Source organism: Chrysemys picta, chromosome 2 (assembly GCF_011386835.1).
Source record: "Chrysemys picta bellii isolate R12L10 chromosome 2, ASM1138683v2, whole genome shotgun sequence".
NCBI lineage: Eukaryota > Metazoa > Chordata > Testudines > Emydidae > Chrysemys > Chrysemys picta.
The window spans coordinates 181,574,096-181,593,227 of NC_088792.1; the positions used below are offsets into that span (position 1 = coordinate 181,574,096).

Genomic DNA, 19,132 nt, shown 5'->3' on the forward strand with positions numbered 1-19,132 from the left:
AATAAATTATTCATTATACAGAAAAAGGGGAAAACCTGAAGTATCATGATATTCCCTTCCTTCTGTAACTGAGCCCTATTACATCACTGCCCATTATTTATTATTCTCTACATTCCACATCAATTATGACAGACACTTGAACAGGATTAACCCTCATTTATGGTTTGTGCGTATGGTGTTAACAGCCATGCACTAAAGAAGCTGTTCATCCTTAACTAGGAACACAGTTTATCCCAAAAGCTCATCCATATTACTCTGGCAAATTGAATTGTTTTTTTTATAAAAAGCTAAGTATTTAAATACAAACCCATCAGCTGTTAAGAGAAAACAAAACCTTCTAAATTAGGAGAACAATACATACATACTTACCTACTCTTACAGGCTCAATTGACTGTGAAGTGCTTTGAGATTATCAGAGGAAAGGTGCTACGTAAATGAAAAGCTTTGTAAGTCACAAAGAAATGAAGAAAACCAGGTTGACTCCTTGTGCACTTGCATTACACACATAAACCCCTCCCCTCCCAATCCCTCAAACCATAATTTCATTTCACTTCTCCAGTGAAGTCTGCTTTAGAGTCTGCATACAGACTATTAACTACAACAAGGCCAGTGTAATGAGATCACATCTGTATACAGGAAACTAAGCACGTACACAAGTTGGGTCCAGTGCCCTAGCCGCTCTACTCTTTCTGTGATTCATTTTAACATTAAATATGGTGACTAGTCAGACTGTGCATGCTGGTTTACATGCCATGTCAACCAACCGAAATTACAAGCACTAATTGGAGAGTGCAACTTGCAGAGCTTAATATACAAAAAAAGTATTCCCGACTGGAAATGCAATGGGGCATGAAAGTTAGTGACTGCGGAACACTTTTTACTCTCCTCAGGTTCAAGTTTCCCAATCATACTTCTAATTTCTTCCCACTTCCCACAAACAAGAACTTACTTGTTCAAAATGAAAGAAAGAGAAAGAATCTCAATTATGTAAGTATTTGAAAGAAGAATTAAAATCTTAAAAATGCCTACAAATATGTGGATTAATTTTGTTACAACTAGAATTTGCTCATTCAAAAATACATTTTATTAATAGTGCTGCCCAATAAAAAATAAATGCATTTATACATTTGACAATTTTCTACAAATATATGTTTTACTTGGGCCAAATAAATGATCAGCCACCTGACTATTAACATAGAACAAGCAAGATGTTAACTCCGAAAACCAGAGGATAAATGTACTGTTTATACCAAACTTGCTCTGCATGCGTCCTTTCTGAATGAGGTAGCACTACTGTTACTAGAAAGTGTACCGTCATCGCTGTGCACTGCTATTCACCAACAGCAGACAAATTCCTAAAGCTACCTTTAAACAATCTGAAGACATCCAGCATGATGGCTCACACTACTTTAAACAATACTGTTAACCTCCTCAACAGAAGATCACAGCATTGCCTGAAATTAGACACTCATCCATGTAAGACCATTCAAAACCTGATGCAAGTTATTTTTCTTCTCCGTTGGTGATAAAAAAAGCAGTGATTATCCTTTATGGAGTAGCTTTTTTAGGACTTCTAGGTCTTCAATCTGTGAGTATTGTCCACCACAACAGATGGATGGTCTCAAAATTTTACTGTCTTTCAGTCATTTGCCAGGGTTTCAGACCATCTCCACCAACAAAATGAAACAGGCTAAGATTGCTTCTGCTCACATGGGAACTGGAATGCAACCCAGTAAACAAAATATTTGGTGTTTTTTAACTCAGCATTTTAAAACGTTTAACAAAAATCCTAGTAAATACAAGAACAAAAGCAACACTTCATTGCCATATTTTTGCTTCCAAAATGTTAGAATAATTTTGGCACCTATTTATTCATATACATTTGGAAAGTAACATTGCTATTACTAAAAGTAAACCGAAATATCCTCATGCAAGTGGTCCCTTTAATAACATACACAAGAAACCAAACATATATTTGCTGGCAAGACCAACAAAAACTATGTAAGTTAGCCAGATGTCATAATAATGAAGATCATAAAGACTTCTAAGTACTTAGAGATTACTTTAAAAGTAATACAATATGGGCCAAGTTTTTCAAAACAGCCTCAACCCAGCCTCTCTTGGCACACACAATTCAGTTGCTTGTATGCATTTTGACACACTAGGCAAAAATGATGAGGTTTACATGTGGAAATTTAGCAAATTTAATATACAAACATTCTCAAGTAAACTGAAGTGATCACCACATGCACAAGTGACCATATTTTGAAAGAACAGTCCCATGTTCTTATTCTTCTGTAAATTAGATTTCCAATGGTTAGACTGACCCAGAAACCTTATGAGTAAAGCTTTACCAAGGTGAATTGATTTAAAATCAAGATGATTTAAATCACTGGTTTTAAATCATTATTTAAATCGGCAAGAAGGAAACCTTGATTTAAATAATCTATCTTAATTGTGTTTTGCATTTGTACTTTTTAGTTATTTTCCTAAAGAAAGGTTGATTCTCATCAGCTGGTAACCACTAAAACATGTTTTGCAACTAAACATAGCCCTTATACTAAATATGGTGCTTCTTTTTGCTAATCAGGAGGATAAATAAATGTGTATTGATGTAGTGTAAGAAATTATACAGCTTAACTTACATTTATCCAGATTTTTATTTTTTACATTTTTATGAGAAAATGGTGAATGATGTATTTCTTATTTACTATATGATGATGATGATGAATTTTGTATTTGTGATACGACTTAAGCCCTATATAGGCTGGAACTGAAATTCAATAAAAATACACAAAAACTTCATTTTAATTTTTTTATTAAATAAAACTACCTTAAATGTGCTGGATACATAGGTGGGGAATTTTTTACATTATAACTAATTGAATTATTAAACAAGGGCGGTATTATTTGTAATTAGTGTATTAACTGATTGTTTGTGGTTATCATGTTTGTCTAGATTTTAGAACGAATAGATCTGATCCTCTCATCCCTAGTTTTTATTCAAAGATTGGAAGAGGGGAAAAATGTTTTCCTGCTTTTTCAAGTCACAATTCGTTTATTAACTTTGAGTGAACTAGTCATGGAAGTGAACAAGTTGAATAAACTGAAATGAAGAAAATATTCTCCCTGCACTGGCAGAAAAGGTTACTGGTGTCAAAAACTGGTTTATTACTTTAACAAACTCTAGTTTCAGGTCCTTAGCCAATGATTTCCACCAATTCAGTGGTTTAAACTTGGCAGCAAATGTAGTGTTTAATATTATTTTTGTATTTATTCTAAATTATGTTATGCAATTATAATAATTTTAGGCCTTAATGTTTGAAATTTAATTTTAAATAGATTTTTAAAAGATACACTATATGTAATGTAAATTAAAAAGTCAATTGAAAAAAAATCTGATTTCAAGAATAAATCCCATTTTACATATATTTCCTTCCCTTCCTACCACCATCGAGCTGGGACAGTGAAAAATTGTAGCTTAAAAAAATTAAGTTGTCCATTTTTAGTGCTTTTCCACAATTTTTGCTATTTTTCTATAGAAGACGCACCCGGGGGGGGGGGGGGGGGGGGGGGGAGGCTGGGCTGGTTTATTGTAAAGACAATTTTCTCTGATTCCCTGTTAACTTGGCTTTGTAGAAAACTCTCCAACCAATCTGCAGCAAAGGTGTTAGTTACCTTACTGAGGCAGTAACTTCAAAGACTAGTTGGGCTAATATTGTTGAGGAATATCAATCAAGTTTAAACCGAGATAGTTATACCAGTAAACTCGACCTCCACTCCCACCCCCGATGTGGGTTTTTTGTTTATGTTGCTTGAGAAAGGGTTTAAAATAAGCTGGGGTGTGGGGGGGAAGAGCCTCCCTTATACAAGAATCAATGTCCTCATGGGGGACAGGGAGGGAGGGGGGCACAGAGCCGTGTTACACTAATTTAACTTGTGAAACTTTACTGTGTAGACAAGGCCTAAGAAATGCTCAGTTGGAGTCACTTTACTGTCTTCATGATGTCCCTCTTTCATTTTTGTCCTAGGGCAGTGGTTCCCAAACTGGGGTTTGTGAACCCCTGGGGGTTCGTGAAATGTTACAGGGGGTTCTCAGGAAAAAATTCTCTAATGGCGGACAGAGCTGTCCCTAGGGACCCCAAGCAGCGCTTTGCCAGCAGCCCGGAGCCCCTGGACTTCCAAGAGCTAACCAGATCAAAGCAAGCATATCTATCACACTGAGGAGATTTAAACTTCAAGACTCCTTATAAGAAATGGAAAGGGAGGTGGATATTTTTTGCTGGTTTTAAAATTAAATAGGCAGCTAGTATTGTTTTTAAAATTATTATCAAGAACAAGTTTAAGCTTTGTTGTAACGTGGGTTTTTGCGTGTACTGCTCAAGACCTGAATGCTTGTGTAGGAGGAACTCTGAGTTGGCTTCTTAAATACCTTCATGCTGTTTCACATCTGATACTTCTTGATGAAACATAGGAGCCTTGTCTTATAACAGGCTTATTCAAAGTGATACAAGCTACAAAAGTGAGATCTTGGAAGAGAGTTGCCATTTTCATAATGTAATACAAATACAGTAATGATAAATAATTATAAATAGTGTGTAATAAGCATGACATAAAAACAAATTTTATATTTCCAAGATCACTACTTTTATTATTTATACTCTGGTGAAGGAGAAAATCCCTGGAAATATTCATTTTTAGGAAGGGGTTCACGAGACTTGACATTTTAGTGAAAGGGGTTGACAGGTTGTTAAAGTTTGGGAACCACTGTCCTAGGGTAAGCTCGACCCACTAGCTCTTTCAAGCAGGATTTCTGTTTTCATTTTCATTTCTTAGCAGCAATGTGATTGGCCTTCTCTCCTATTCATCTTTGCAGGAAAAATCAATTTCCTAATCTTTCCCAAAAAATTTTAGCGGAAACAATTTCAACTATATGAACAAAGTGTAACAACGAAGGCTGGGAAATGCTCACGCCCACTTACAACTGGAAAATGAAAAGCAGAGCTTGCACACACACACATGGAATTTCCCTCCGCCATATGAAAAATATGGCTATATATAAAATTTTAAATGAAAGTCATCATGAAATGACAGGCTTCATGATTCTAAGGAAAGGAAGGCGTGAGAGCAAAAGAATAAGAACAATGGACTTCAAAAAAAAGGAGACAAACTTTGAAAACTAGTAGGTTAGGTCCCATGGGTAGAAAAGTTGAGAAAAGGAGTCCATGAGAGCTAGTAGTTTCTCAAAGACAATATTTATGGCACAACAGCCTACTATCCCAATGCAAAAGAAAGATATGAAGACTAGTAAGAGTTGGTTCCTTTAGGAGATCTTTAATAACCCCCCCAAAATAAAAAAGAATCCTACAAAAAGTGGAAACATGGACAAATTGCTAAGGACGAGTGCAAAAGACTAGCTCATGCATGTAAGGGCGAAATTACAAAAGCTAAGGCACAAAGTGAGTTATACCTAGCAAGGGACACAGAATAAAAAGAGGTTTTAGAAAAATATTAGGAACAAGAGAAAGATGAAGGAAAATGTATGTCCATTACTTAGCTGCGTAGAAGAGCTAAAAAAAAAGGATGATATCAATGTATTTCATGCCTATTTTGCTTCAATCTTCACTAAAAAGGTTAATGGTGACCAGATGCTTAAAACTATATTAACAAGGGGGAAAGAACACAAGCCAAAATAGGGAAAGAACAGGTTAAAGAATATTTAGATAAATTAGATGTATTCAAGTCGGCGGGGCCTGATGAAATTCACCCTACAATACGTAAGGAACTAGCTGAACCAATCTTATAATTAGCAATTATCTTCAAAAACTCAGAGAACAATTCAAGTCTCAGAGGAATGGAAAAGGGCAAGTATAGTACCTACCTTTAAAAAGGGGAACAAAGAGGACCCCAATCCTAACTTGATTACGTGGAAAGATATTGGAACAAATTATTACCCAACCAGTTTGTAAACACCTAGAGGACAACAGGGTGATAAATAATAGCCAGCGTGATTTTGTCCAGAACAAATCGTGTCAAACCAGCTTAATTTTTTTTGACAGTGTTACTGGCTTAGTGGATAGGGAAGAAGCTGTAGAAGTAATTTATCTTCATTTTAGTAAACCTTTTGACACAATCCCACATGACATTCTCATAAGCAAACTAGAAAGATGTGGACTAGATGAAATTACTATAAAGTGGGTGCACAACTGGTTGGGGAAAAAACGTATTCAAAGTAGTTATCAATGATTTGCTGTAGAAAAGAGAGGGTGCATCTAGAGGGATCCTGCGGGGGTCTGTCCTGAGTCAGATACTATTCAATATTTTCATTAATGACTTGGGTAGAGTGGAGAGTATGCTTATACATTTGCAGATGACACCAAACTGGGAAGGCTTGCAAGTACTTTGGAGGACAGGATTAGAATTCAAAACAACCTTGACAAATTGGAGAACTGGTCTGAAATCAACAAGATGAAATTAAATAAAGACAAGTGCAAAGTACTATACTTAGGAAGGAAAAATCAAATGCACAACTACAAAATGGGGAATAAATGGCTAAATGGTAGTACTGCTGAAAAGGATCTGGGGGTTATAGTGGATACATTGAATATCACTCAACAATGTAATTGTAATCCTAAGAACCCCTCCATGCCAAATGACAAAGGGTTCACTGTTGTTATACCAACTCATATCAGGCTTGACAAACTCACTACACTTAACACAACTGCTTTCAAATAATTTATGCACAAAGGGTTGTATAAGGTGTCTAGAGGAAGCTTATCTCATGCCGATGCACCTAATCACTGTGGGATGTGTGTATGGGAGATGTTCAAGAAGTTGTATGTATGTATTGAAAATACATTTAGAATCGGTGTCCCTGACAGGGTAGACAAGCAGGTTTTGCCAGACAAAAGGGATGGGGAATCACCTATCTGCCTTGTCTCCCATGTGAATTAAGCATTGTAAAACCAACACAAAGTAAGCCCCATTTGTATGTAATGTCCACAGGAAAAACAGGTTGACAGGGGGATCTGAACTCAACGGGGAAGAGCATCCTGACTCTGGAGACAAAAAGAATGGACTTCGGGGTATAAGAAAAAGGCACCAAAATTCCTCTTTTATCCTGTAGTTGAAGGTGTAACCAGGCAGTGCAGTTTTGCCAATGAAAACAGGATCTCAACCAAGCTCATTTGAAACACTGCAAGAAAAAGGTTAGGTGAGAGAAGGCTGCTTTAGACAAGGATTGTAACCTGTTAAGTTTTAGTCTCTGGAGAGTGTGTTATACTTTACTTTTATTTGTAACCATTTCTGTTTCCTTTATCCTTACTCATTTGCTCTTAAATCTCTATCTTTGTTAATGAGCTTACAACATTCTTGTAATATTATGAACACATATCACTGCTGTCAGATTAAGCAAAGCTGGAAACCTGAGTTGTAACCTTCCAGCTGCATGTACACTGTCTCTTTGGGAGGCAGCTTGCCTGATCACTTCTGAGAGTACCCAGTGACAGGGGCAGGACTCTACAGGGAAACACTCTAAGAGGGATCAGGGATTGGGATGCACCTAATGTTAACCTGCAACACAAAGCAGGACCAGCAGAGTCCTGGGGAGAATGCTTAAGTAGTTGAAAGGCCAGTGGTGTACAGGCACTGACACCCAGCTCCACAAGAAAGACTCCCTCATAACCAGGTAACTCACAGTCTTGGACATTCCGAGTGATGCAGTTGTGAAAATGCTAATACCAGTCTGGGGTGTGTTAACAGTAGTCTCATATGCAAGACATAGGAGGTAACTGTTCCACTCTACTTGGCACTGGTGAGGCCTCAGCCGGAGTACTGTGTCCAATTCTGGGTGCCACACTTAAGGAAAAATATGGACAAATTGGAGAGAGTCCACAGGAAAGCAAAAAAAAAAAAAAAAAGATAAAAAGGTTTAGAAAACCTGACCTACAAGGCAAGTTTAAAAAACTGGGCCTGATTAGTCTCGAGAAAAGAGGACTGACGGGGGACCTGATAACAGTCTTCAAATATGTTAAAGGCTGTTATAAAAAGGACAGTGATCAATTGTTCTCCATGTTCACTGAAGATCGGACAAGTAGTAATCTGCAGCAAGGGAAATTTAGTTTAGATATTAGGGGAAATGTTCTATCAGGATTGTTAAGTATTGGAACAGGCTTCCAAGGTGGTTGTGGAATTCTCATCATTAAAGATTTTTAAGAACAGGTGAGACAAACACCTGCCAGAGATGAACTAGGTCCTGCATCAGACAGGGGGATGGACTAGATGAAATCCAAAAGTTACTTCCAAACCTTCATTTCAATGACCCCTATGATCATCAATCAAATCCAAACAGTAGTGCATCTCTACAACGATCTTCTTGGTAGCCTAACTGAAAAGGACCCACTGCGCTCTTCTATTCAATGTCATGTCATGTTTTCATGGCTGCAACTTCAGCACAGCCCAGGGCCTGACATTTCTGAAGAAGTCCTCAGAAAAATCGGCCAAAGCCTGAGATTATCCAAGTGAAGCAGTGCTCCATTTTCTAAACAGTTACTCTTCCACGTATACCTTATGTATAAACACTGGCTGGAATACAAAGCATTGCCAAATATAGCCTGAACTATCAACAAGCCCAATGCAGTTCAGGTAAAGACTATTTCAACTTAAGTAAGAAATGCAAAATAAACAATAAAGAGTTGTAAAAGTATTCTGATTCGGGAGGGTCTGTGGTGGGAAAAGAAGAATCCTTTAACAGACAAATTTGAAATGAAATTCAATTAGAAAGACTTCTTAGATTACTGAACTATGTAACCACGAAATCTTATATCTGCCCGTATTTATTTTGAATAGCCATCTAGCATCCTCTTCTCTATATATCATTAAATAAGACAAGAGAACAGGCTATACAAGTGACCTTTCACTGTATAGAAAATGGGTTCAAGTTTCCCAAAACCTCCCTCACCCTGCAACACACAGAGGATAAATAGTGATTTACATACATACATAGTTCAAAACAGTGCTACCAGACACTAAGCCTACTTTATTAAATAGCACAGGTCCCAAAAGGTGTATACTTCTCTATCTATGCAAACGTTTTAATTTGTTACATTGTGTATGCTGCTCATCATAATGCGTGGCATTTCTCGAAGACCAAGAACAATGCACATTCTAATTATGGAAGTGAGAAAATAGTGGATAGTCTAGCTTTGGCATGTTCATCGTTTAAATGCATATCTCAGCTGGCAACAGGTGATCGGTCTTGTTCAAAGCTGAAAAGGAACATTGAGAAGTTTGGCCACTGGGGGGTATAATTTCCTAAAATGTCATCAGCTCAGAAGCAGAGGAACAAAATGGTACCACATATAATATATAATACTGAATGGAAAAAGTGGGATATGAAATAGAAAAGAGAGGGCAAAGAATGTGGTAGTTGTGGGAAGGGAGAATACAGAGAGAAGCAGCACAAAGAGCAGAAGGCCAAAATCAGAAGGTAGATAAATATGCACAGAGAGGGAGTCAGGGAGGAGAAAAATAGACAAAAAAAAAAGTGACTGAAAGACAGAAAACAGGAAGGTTCTATATAAAGGGGAATTCCAGAGGCAAAAAGGATTGGTGGTGGGGTGTTTTTTTTTTTTTTTTTTTGGGGGGGGGGGGGGGGCAGGGTTGTGCTTCTCTATGATAGGTGAAGTAAAACCGAAATGTTTCTCCCACTTCCACAAAAGCCAAAAAAATTAGGGATTTTTCAGCTGGCTTTTTTTTTTTTTTTTTAATCTCAAAAGTATCAAGAGTCTCAAGTTACTTATATTTCTTATAAGTTCTTTGGAGGCCTAGAAAAATTGGAGTTGGACTTTCACATCCCTTAACAGTGGTGGTGTTGAACCATTAACAAAGGCCTCCTCCTATATATATATATCTATATATCACATGTTTGAATTAAATAGGTATTTGGGGGGGGGGGGGGGGAGTTTTAATGGTATTTCTAAAAACCCTATTACCTCCCAACTGTCCAGTTCTACTTCCTCAGTACTTGTAACGTCACAATTCCACTCAGGGCCGGCTCTAACTTTTTTGCTGCCCCAAGCAGCAAAAAAAGCGCCGCCCTGCTGAGCGTCCCCTGCCCAGCGCCGCCGGAACACTCCTCCCCCCCCCCCCGCCCCCAATGCCGTGCCGTGCTGCCCCCCGCCACCCCAAGATTGGCCGCCCCTTACCAGGTGCCGCCCCAAGCATGTGCTTGGTAGCCTGATGCCGGCCCTGATTCCACTAGTTCCTGAATCACATGCTGAGTCTCCCAGGAAAAATATGATAAACAATATTTAAATTTCTAAACAGAAAGACTTTCAAGCCTTTATACCTCACATAAAAAAGGGGAAAAGGGCACACAGCTAATTGATTTCTCTTTTGCAAGTTACATTCCACACTTCCATGGTGTAACTTGCCCTTGCAACATTTCTTTTTATCGGTACAAAATACTAAATGCAAATTTTGAGACACATACAGGAGCACATATGCATATCCAAAGGCAAACTCTGCTCATTTAATTTTTCGGGGGGACCATTCTCTTTACCCCCTTTCTCAGACCTCCCAAAACATTCCCAAACAAATTGTAAGGTTACCTAGGAAATAGAAATGTGAAAAAGTCTGTTTTGTGTTTTAAGTAGCTATTTATTTTTAAATCCATTTTTGCTTGGGGGGAGGTATTCTGGGGTGTTGTTTTTTTGCAGGGTGTGTGCACGTGGGATTTATAGTTAGTCCTCAGTAAATGTTGATTTCACCTGACACGCAGAAATAAAATGTATATATCCATCAATAACAGTTGTCAAGTGCAGCCTCCCCCAGCACCTAGTGGCTTCAGGGATCCAAGGACACCAGCCCCTCTGTCACCCAGGGAGCTCTCTGCAGCCTGCTGTCACAGTCCTGATCTCTCACTCAATGGCTGGGAGCCATTCGCGGGCAGGAGCCATTCAACAGAAGAGTGACCTCACCTGCATTCAGGGCTCATCCTGCTCCTTGTGGCCAGAGCTGGGGGTGGCGGGGGTGTCTCTGCTTTGCTGGGCCAGGACCACAGCGACCCACTCCCGCACCTTGCGCCCAGGTGACTTGGGTCCCTCAGCAGTGCTGGGAACCCACAGTCAGTGTTGCCCTAACCCTATCCCCTTTCATTTCCCAAAACTGTGAAAATTCAAATCAATAAAAATAAAATGCTTAAAACCCATAATTTCTCACAACTTGAGAAAAATAAAACTGATAATAAAAAATGTTTAAAAATAAAAATGGATATTATCCATTGAAATTACAAAAAAATAAAAATCAAATTTTGCCAAAAGCTTATTTATAAGACATTTTTCAGGCAGACAATTTTAGTTCTTACTTTATACAAGAGGGGGAAAATACCCAGACCTCTGACTGCACTTTCAGCATATTTTCTACAAAAAATTGGCTTAAACCCTGCAATTTTAACCTACATTTTGCATGTTTAGGAATTGGCCAAGATTGTAGCATAATGAGAGTTGAACAGGGATTTCATAACTGATTTCTAAGGAATAGGAGCCAGATTGCCACAGCATTAGCTCAGAGTAATAGTTACAGACAATAACCTGCATCTTTATGGTGAGGCTCACAATACAGCTAGTATTCTCAGAGGCTGCATTTATTTTAAACCTTTTTAACATGTAACATGTAACCATTTTAATTTTCAAAGCAAATCTAAAAGTAATTCTAATTTAATGACATAAATGTATCCTGTTTGTTGAAGTTACATTATCTGGATCCAGTAAACTAAAACACAAACATTCACATTGACAGACAAAAAATACTGAGTAAAGATTTCATTTAACAATCAACCAACCGCAGTAAAACGACAGCTACAGTGCCATGTTTTCCGCTGCTAAACTACAGAACACGCACTTTGTAAAGGATGCAGGATGATGAACCCAAAATGCTAACATATCCTTATAGCTGCATGAAACACTCTACACCTGAAAATCTGTTTATGGTACGGGAGATTTTGGCAACGCAAGCATTATTAATGGACTTAATTATAACCTTACATTAGGCTGCAATGCTACTCTTAAAAGTTTATTTGAGTTCTTAAACACCACCAGACATGCCAAACCTGTGGGGAAAAACGCAGAAATTGGGCTTCTTTTTGGCTTAATTGGCTTGTGAATTGCTTGTTGGATAGTTTTTGGCTTGTAGCTTGTTGCTTTTTTTTTTTTTTTTTTAAATCGGTTCCTGGCAAGGGGGAGCAAGTAGGGGCAAGGGGGGGCGGGGAGAGTCAGGGGTGCACAGCGGGACCACCACAGTCCCAGAGTGCACGCTAGGGGGATCTAGTTACAGAGTGTTGGGGTTTTTAGGGATTGCCTTGTTTTGGCCTTGTTTTGAAATGGGATTAGCTTGATTTTTGGCTGTGAAAATCGGGGTGCTTATTTACCGCGTGAAAGTTGGCAATTGTGAACGCCACTAACCTCTTCCTTGATGGCCCTTCTTCAAAATCTGAAGAACTAACATCATTGCTAGTTGAGGACACTTGCGATGCATCGTCCTTCTCGTTCTCTGACTGTTCTGATCCTGGTCCTGATCCCTTCGATGGGCCATTAGTGAGAAGTCCTGCAAGGGTGAGACAAAAACAGTACAGAATGTTCAAAATATGCATTAATAATACTGAACAGGCCAGGAGAAAGTTCACACAGGATACCAATAGCAAACACAAGGCTACAAAACTCCTTCCTTGCAAAAATGAGCATCCCTGGTAATAACGTAAGAACGGCCCTACTGGGTCAGACCAAAGGCCTATCTAGTCCAGTATCCTGTCTTCCAACAGTGGCCAGTGCCAGATGCCCCAGAAGGAATGAACAGAACAGGTAATCAAGTGATTCATCTTTCCATCGCTCATTTCCAGCTTCTGGCAAACAGAGGCTAGGGACACCATTCCTGCCCATCCTGGCTAATAGCCACTGATGGACCCATCCTCCATGAATTTATCGAATTCTTCCTTTTGTTTGTTTTAAACCTGCTGCCTATTAATTTAATTTGGTGACCCCTCGTTCTTGTATTATGAGAAGTAGTAAACAACACTTCCTTATTTACTTTCTCTACACCAGTCATGATTTTATAGACCTCAATCATATCTCCCCTTAACCATCTCTTTTCCAAGCTGAAAAGTCCCGGTCTTATTAATCTCTCCTCATACGGAAGCCGTTCCATACCCCTAATCATTTCTGTTACCCTTTTTTGAACCTTTTCCAATTCCAATATATCTTTTTTTGAGATGGGGCAACCACATCTGCACACAGTATTCAAGATGTGGGCGTACCATGGATTTATATAGAGGCAACATGATAGTTATCTATCCCTTAATGATTCCCAGCATTCTTCTGGTCATGATTTTTCACAGAGGTACTCCAGTTAGAAACTGATGAAGCTGCAGATCTTTAGCTTAGTGGAGAACTGTAGACGTCCATTCCAAATCAGTGTACAAAGGGTGAAGAAAAGTGCTTGCGGATCACAGTGAAAGTCTTTTCTCATCCCTTAAAAAATGGCATAATTTTAGCGGCATAATCTCATCTCTGTATTACAGAATTTATACAAGTTACTGTAACTGGCATTAATAGGGGTCATTTGCATAAATCTCTGCATCAATATAAAAATTAATTATGTGGACAATTTCTATTTCTTCTCTTCATTCTGCTGCTTCCAACCATTGAAATTTATGATGTGTTAAGCACTGTAAATCCCAAAGGTGTGGTAACATAAGGTTTGTTTCCCTTGACTCTCCTATTTGTCTAGCCAAGTCCCACTCAGCTATAGTAGCTGCAGATAATGAGAGAAAGCTACACAAAATAGGAGTGAATATATCACAACCGGCTTTCCCATCTGTGACTTCCTATCTCCACTTGAAGAGCACCCTAGGCAGCAGAGCTACATAGGTGGAAAAGGGCATTTAGCCCTACATATGTAGATTACCAAATGTTGCATATCTTACTCACATAAGGACAGCATGATTTTACCTAAGAATTGATGCTGAGAAGCACCAGTAGAACAGCAGCACACTAAAACCATTCACACTTACAGTTATTAAACTCGTGACAGATATTTTTTCAATACTGCTGCAGAAATTCCAGTTTTGACTGAGAATACCACCCCTTGTTCCAAGCCAACAAAATAATCCTGCAGATGGCATGAGCAGTTTTGTCTCCACCAGGCAACTGCTAGTAGCACTCTCTTCCCCCACTCCCTCTAACCACCCTTTCCTCACTTTCATTTTAGCCTCCTGCTTGATTCTCTTTTTGTCTCCCTCCAAGGCATGCCAAGCAGCAGCACTAATGGTTACCTAATAACAACAGTTCAAAACTAATCACAAACATTGTATGATCATAGTCCATTTGACACTGCCATTACCAGGAAAGCATTGTGCAGCACTATCAATACAATGATCACACTCCTTAGTGTTCAACTGTGCACATCTTCAAAGCAGCTTCTGAGAGTAAATAGACTATCAAGAAGGAACTTACATCCCTATGCAGCCTGCTGTATACGAACAGGCATTGAGGTGGGAAAAGGCCCTCTACTCTCTTTTGCCCATTTAGTCAGTACTCCCATTGACACTGTGTGCTGGTATGACACATCATCTCTTATTAGATTCTCAAACATTTTGGGACTTCTGACTCCACTCTAGCAGCTCTAGCTGGCTCTTTCAAAACAACCTAATTCAAGGGCTCCCTTATACCACCACCTGCCTTGTCTTCAAAGTCTGTACTTAGTCATTACATTTTAGATTGCACTACATTTCTCTTGACTTGGAGTCAAAAGCAAATACATGGTGGCTACAGTTGGAGAGTTGCAGAGGTAGGTGTTTGTGAGTGCGAGAGAGAGAGAGAGATTTTTAAACACTACTTTTTAACATCCCTTATAAAAACAGAAGCCTGAATTTCACCGTAGGGAAAAATAAAGTAAGATTAAAAAAAAAAAGTACCAAAGAAAAAATTAAATGAAGTTAAGTTTAAGATGTGTTTAACGCCCTCACTAACTAGTCTGCAAGGCAGACACAGCACAGAAATAAATTAAATGACTGTGTTTACATTTTCACTTCTTCCCTTTTGTTAATAAATCCCCTTAAATATTTCTTGGGTCACTGAAGGTCTCAAACTGAAGGACATCAACAAATGCCAGAAATCTCATTGCAACTCATGAAACCTCTACAGCATTCGTGATGTCAAAAAATGATGCATTTTGGGCTTCCTTCAGGAAGATTCAAGAGGATGTCATATGGAGGAGAAAATATTTTAAAACCTTAATTAGATTTTATTTACATGCAGAATATCCTCACTGGAGACATTCAGCACAGAAGTGTGGCTTTAACTCAGTTTCAATTTTTGCTTTGCATTTTAACTTTAAAATGCTAATGATAAAATTTACAGTCTGTCAACTCCAAAGAAGTCTAAATTAAACGTATCATTTGGGGCCCGATTTTCAGTAAGTTAACCATTACGAAAGAATTCAACTAGTTTTTCCAAAAGCAATATTTATTCTGGAGAGATGCCATATGTCAATACCAGCAATCTGAAGTGTTGGAGTCAAGAAAAATCACCTCGTGGGCTGTCAGCTCACTTGCATTTGGAAGGTGATTTCCATTCTTCCTCCCACCCTGCCAAACCATTATTGTATTTGGAAGGTGACTATAAGTTTCCCTATTAGAAAAAAAATATTGGTTCTCCTATTATTCCAACAAACCCCATTTATACAATGTTCTTTATCATAAAAAAAACAAACAAAACAAAAACACAGTACATCAGATAAATGTTAGCGAATGTAAACAAAACACCTTGAATTAAAACCTGAAATGAATCAAAGCCAGAGCAGCTATAGCTGACGTATAAAACTGCTAAGTAAACTGACCATCACATTCTGCATCTCCTTAAGTATACTGTGATCCGTCTGAAAGTGACAAAAGGCATAGAGGACCGTGGCAAGGTCCACAACTGTCAGGAAAAGATAATATACTCCTAGCAAAGTGCAGAGGGAAAACAACACTCAAATACAGTTCTGTTTGGAAAATTGCTCTAGCGGTGGTATTGTGGAGTTTATTGCCTCTCGGTGATTTCTGTATCAGTTTACACACACAAAAGGATGCACTTTTTCTCTCTTCTAATTGCTGGCCTTGCCATCTCAGACCCAAGCCTGCACGAGGCACACTCAGTCTTTGGAAGAGCCTGCAGGTGGTTGATTGACAAGGTCCACTAGAGTCTAGAATCTTTTTTGTGGGAGTTAAGTTTTACTGACCTCAAATCTAATCCATTTTCTATTAGCTTTATGCTGTGAGTTGGAGCAAAGGTGGATTTTTCTGTTTATTTTGAGGCCCACAGTAGCAAAGAGCCTTGGAAATTATGTGGATGGAGCTGGTCACTTGCTATGATTATTTCCCTCAGATGAGCCAACTGTCAAAGTATAGGTAGATCTGAATACCCTGCCATCCCACTTATGCTATCACAACCACCACGCCCTTAAAGACCAAAGGGCAGGACCTTGTCTTGGTAGTGAGTCTCTCCTACCAGGAATCTGAGGTATTTCAGGTATGCTGAGCATATAAACAGGTGGAACTAGGCCTCTTGAAGATTGAGAGTCACAAACCAGAGTGAAGGGGATTACAGAGACCAGACTCATCATCCTGAACTTGAAATGACAGATGAATTTGTTGAGGCCCTGAAGGCACCAGTACACTTTCTTTTTTAAGATTAGAAAATTATGAGAGTAGAACCCCTTGCTCCTGAACTCTAAGGGCACTTTCTCCACTGCTCTGAGTTTCAAAAAGGGCTCCTGTTCCAATAGTGTCATGTGAGAAGAGTTCCTGAGGAGGGACAGGGAAGGGGGGGGGGGGGGGGAAGAGGATAGAAAGGACCTAAAACTATATGCAATACCATTTGCTGACAAAGTAAGATGCACTGGTTCTTGTTGATTCCCGCCCAGGCCTCCTGAAAAAAAGACCAAAAAGAGTTGCCAAAAAAGGGGGTGAGGGAGAATGGGTACAGATCCTCTGTAGGTTTTGCCAGGCTCTCAGTGGTGTTAAACCTGCTGCTAAGAGGAAGACACAGAGTGCATAGCAGCTGAGGAAGTGGCAGGAGGGTCACCAGCTCAAATCTGTTTCTTCCTCACTGATTCCAGTTCCCTCTATGGGTTACAGTACTATGGGCAGAGGGCACTGTCTGAAGTAGCTACGAGACCTGGTTGCTTTTTCCTTGGGGCTGAAGTGTACACGTCCAAAAAGCACACGATAGCCAGAGAGTCTTTTAATGGAGGGCCTCATTGGTCTTGGAGTTGAAGAGGTCACAGAGCTTGAAGGGACAATCCTCCATAACTGTTTGAACATCCCTGGGTAACCCCAGTGCCTGGAGCCAGGAGGTGCTTCGCATCACCACAGACATGACCAGGGTGTGTGCAGCAGTGTCTGCTTAAACTTTCATGCAGGTTGCATCTATCACTTGGCCCTCAAGCATATCTATCATGAGTGATGCTAAGATGTGATTAGAAATCCTCAAAGCCCACAGGAGGGACTTGGCACATCTATCCATTCTTTTGAATGTGGCTGGTAGTGATGCTTGGGCCTGCCACAATTATTTTGCAATGACACTTTGAGTGGAGGTCTTCATCAAGCTGTCTACAGTGACCGCCAGACCATTTCTTAGTGCTCAGTATAAGCAAGGGTTAAATCAGCTTAAGTGAGTCTACACTAGGGATTTGCACCATTTTAACTGGATTGGTTTAAAAAAAAAAAAATCCATCTAGTTAAACCATTGCACTTTTCTAGTATATACAAGGCCTAATTTATACAGAGACCACAAATAAGCATATCAGATCAGAAGTGTTGAGGAGTAGGGGTGAAATCAGTTCAGTGACAAACCAATGTGAAATGGAGGAAAGCTATTGGAAGAACTTGGGTTTTGTTTTTAAAATGCATTTAAGATGACAAGCTTTCACATATTTTTCATCACTAAAGTGACTGGGCACTGAAGCAGCCATGGACACATCTAAATAGATCCTAGTGGCAGAATACTAGCCAAAAAAGTGGTTTTGAGAAGGGATTTTTATAATGTTTCTAGAACTCTTTATATGCATTTCTCATCCTACTTCAAATAAGACATCTGGAAGTGAAGTTTCCCATTCTGTCTCCCAACAGGACAGTGACATAGTAAAGATTTCTGCGCACTTCACTTCATTGCACTGAGAAAGCTTGGAAGGTTGAAATAGATGCATCTGTGTTTCCAGCCCAGTGCCTGCGGTCACAAGCAGCTGACAAGAGCGATTGTGATATAGCATTAATAACAGTCAACAACGAATAACGCAAGCCAAATCTATTAAGAGCATAAATTGACCTAGACAATTGTGACATAGGGAAATTTTGCCACAATTATATTCATAATCTTCAACATGGGGTGAACTGTTAACACTCTGGAAAGAGGAGATTACAGTCCTTCTGCTGTCTAGCTCTGCACGAGAATATGAAAAATTATAAATAGTATCCTCATATTTCTTGCTCACACATGCACGCATACTCTCTCTTGTAAAGACATTTTAAGCAACATTACAAACCAAAAATAACCTAGGTTGGTAGTGAGGCCTTGTCTCCAACGTAGGTTTTTTTTGTTTTTAAATTAAATTATCAGAGTTACAAGTATTGGGGTGGGGGGTTTACATACAATGCAACTTTCTTACCACATTACATTATTCCACAGTCATATAACAGTATTGTAATTCTAAATACACAAGAGATTTTGATTATGTAGGCACAGCTCAGAGCTCCTATTGATCTGTGGGATACAATAGCTGTCCAGGATTTTAGCTGTGCGGTTTTAGAAGTGTACAGTAAGTCACTTGGAAAGAAGAGTCATTTACTTCATTCTCTTTTCATTATCACTTACAGGAAAACTGCATATAAAAAGCTTAGTGTGACAGTAATGCTACAAATGCGAATATTAAAGTAAATAAACAAACAAATTATTGTTATCACATAACTACGTCCATCTGAACATAGAATATACTCAAATTAAACTCTTAAGTCTACCCCAAGGGGCCCATTTCTGACCTCAGATTACTGTAGATACATACAACTACAACGGACTCATATGTGAATAGCACTGTATGA

General features: G+C 39.0%; 1 protein-coding gene across 6 annotated transcripts in view; it reads right to left on the reverse strand.

Annotated features, from left to right (window-relative positions):
* JARID2 (jumonji and AT-rich interaction domain containing 2) overlaps positions 1 to 19,132 on the reverse strand; it is a 315,799-nt gene that overhangs the window by 131,299 nt on the left and 165,368 nt on the right. For all 6 annotated transcript variants that reach the window (XR_010598780.1, XR_010598781.1, XM_065585072.1 and 3 more), the window contains one exon: positions 12,462 to 12,603. Coding sequence is in view for 1 of the 6 variants with exons in the window: in XM_065585069.1 (XP_065441141.1) it covers positions 12,462 to 12,603 (142 nt within the window). In the remaining 5 variants the exon portion in view is untranslated. The remainder of the gene's footprint in view (positions 1 to 12,461; positions 12,604 to 19,132) is intronic.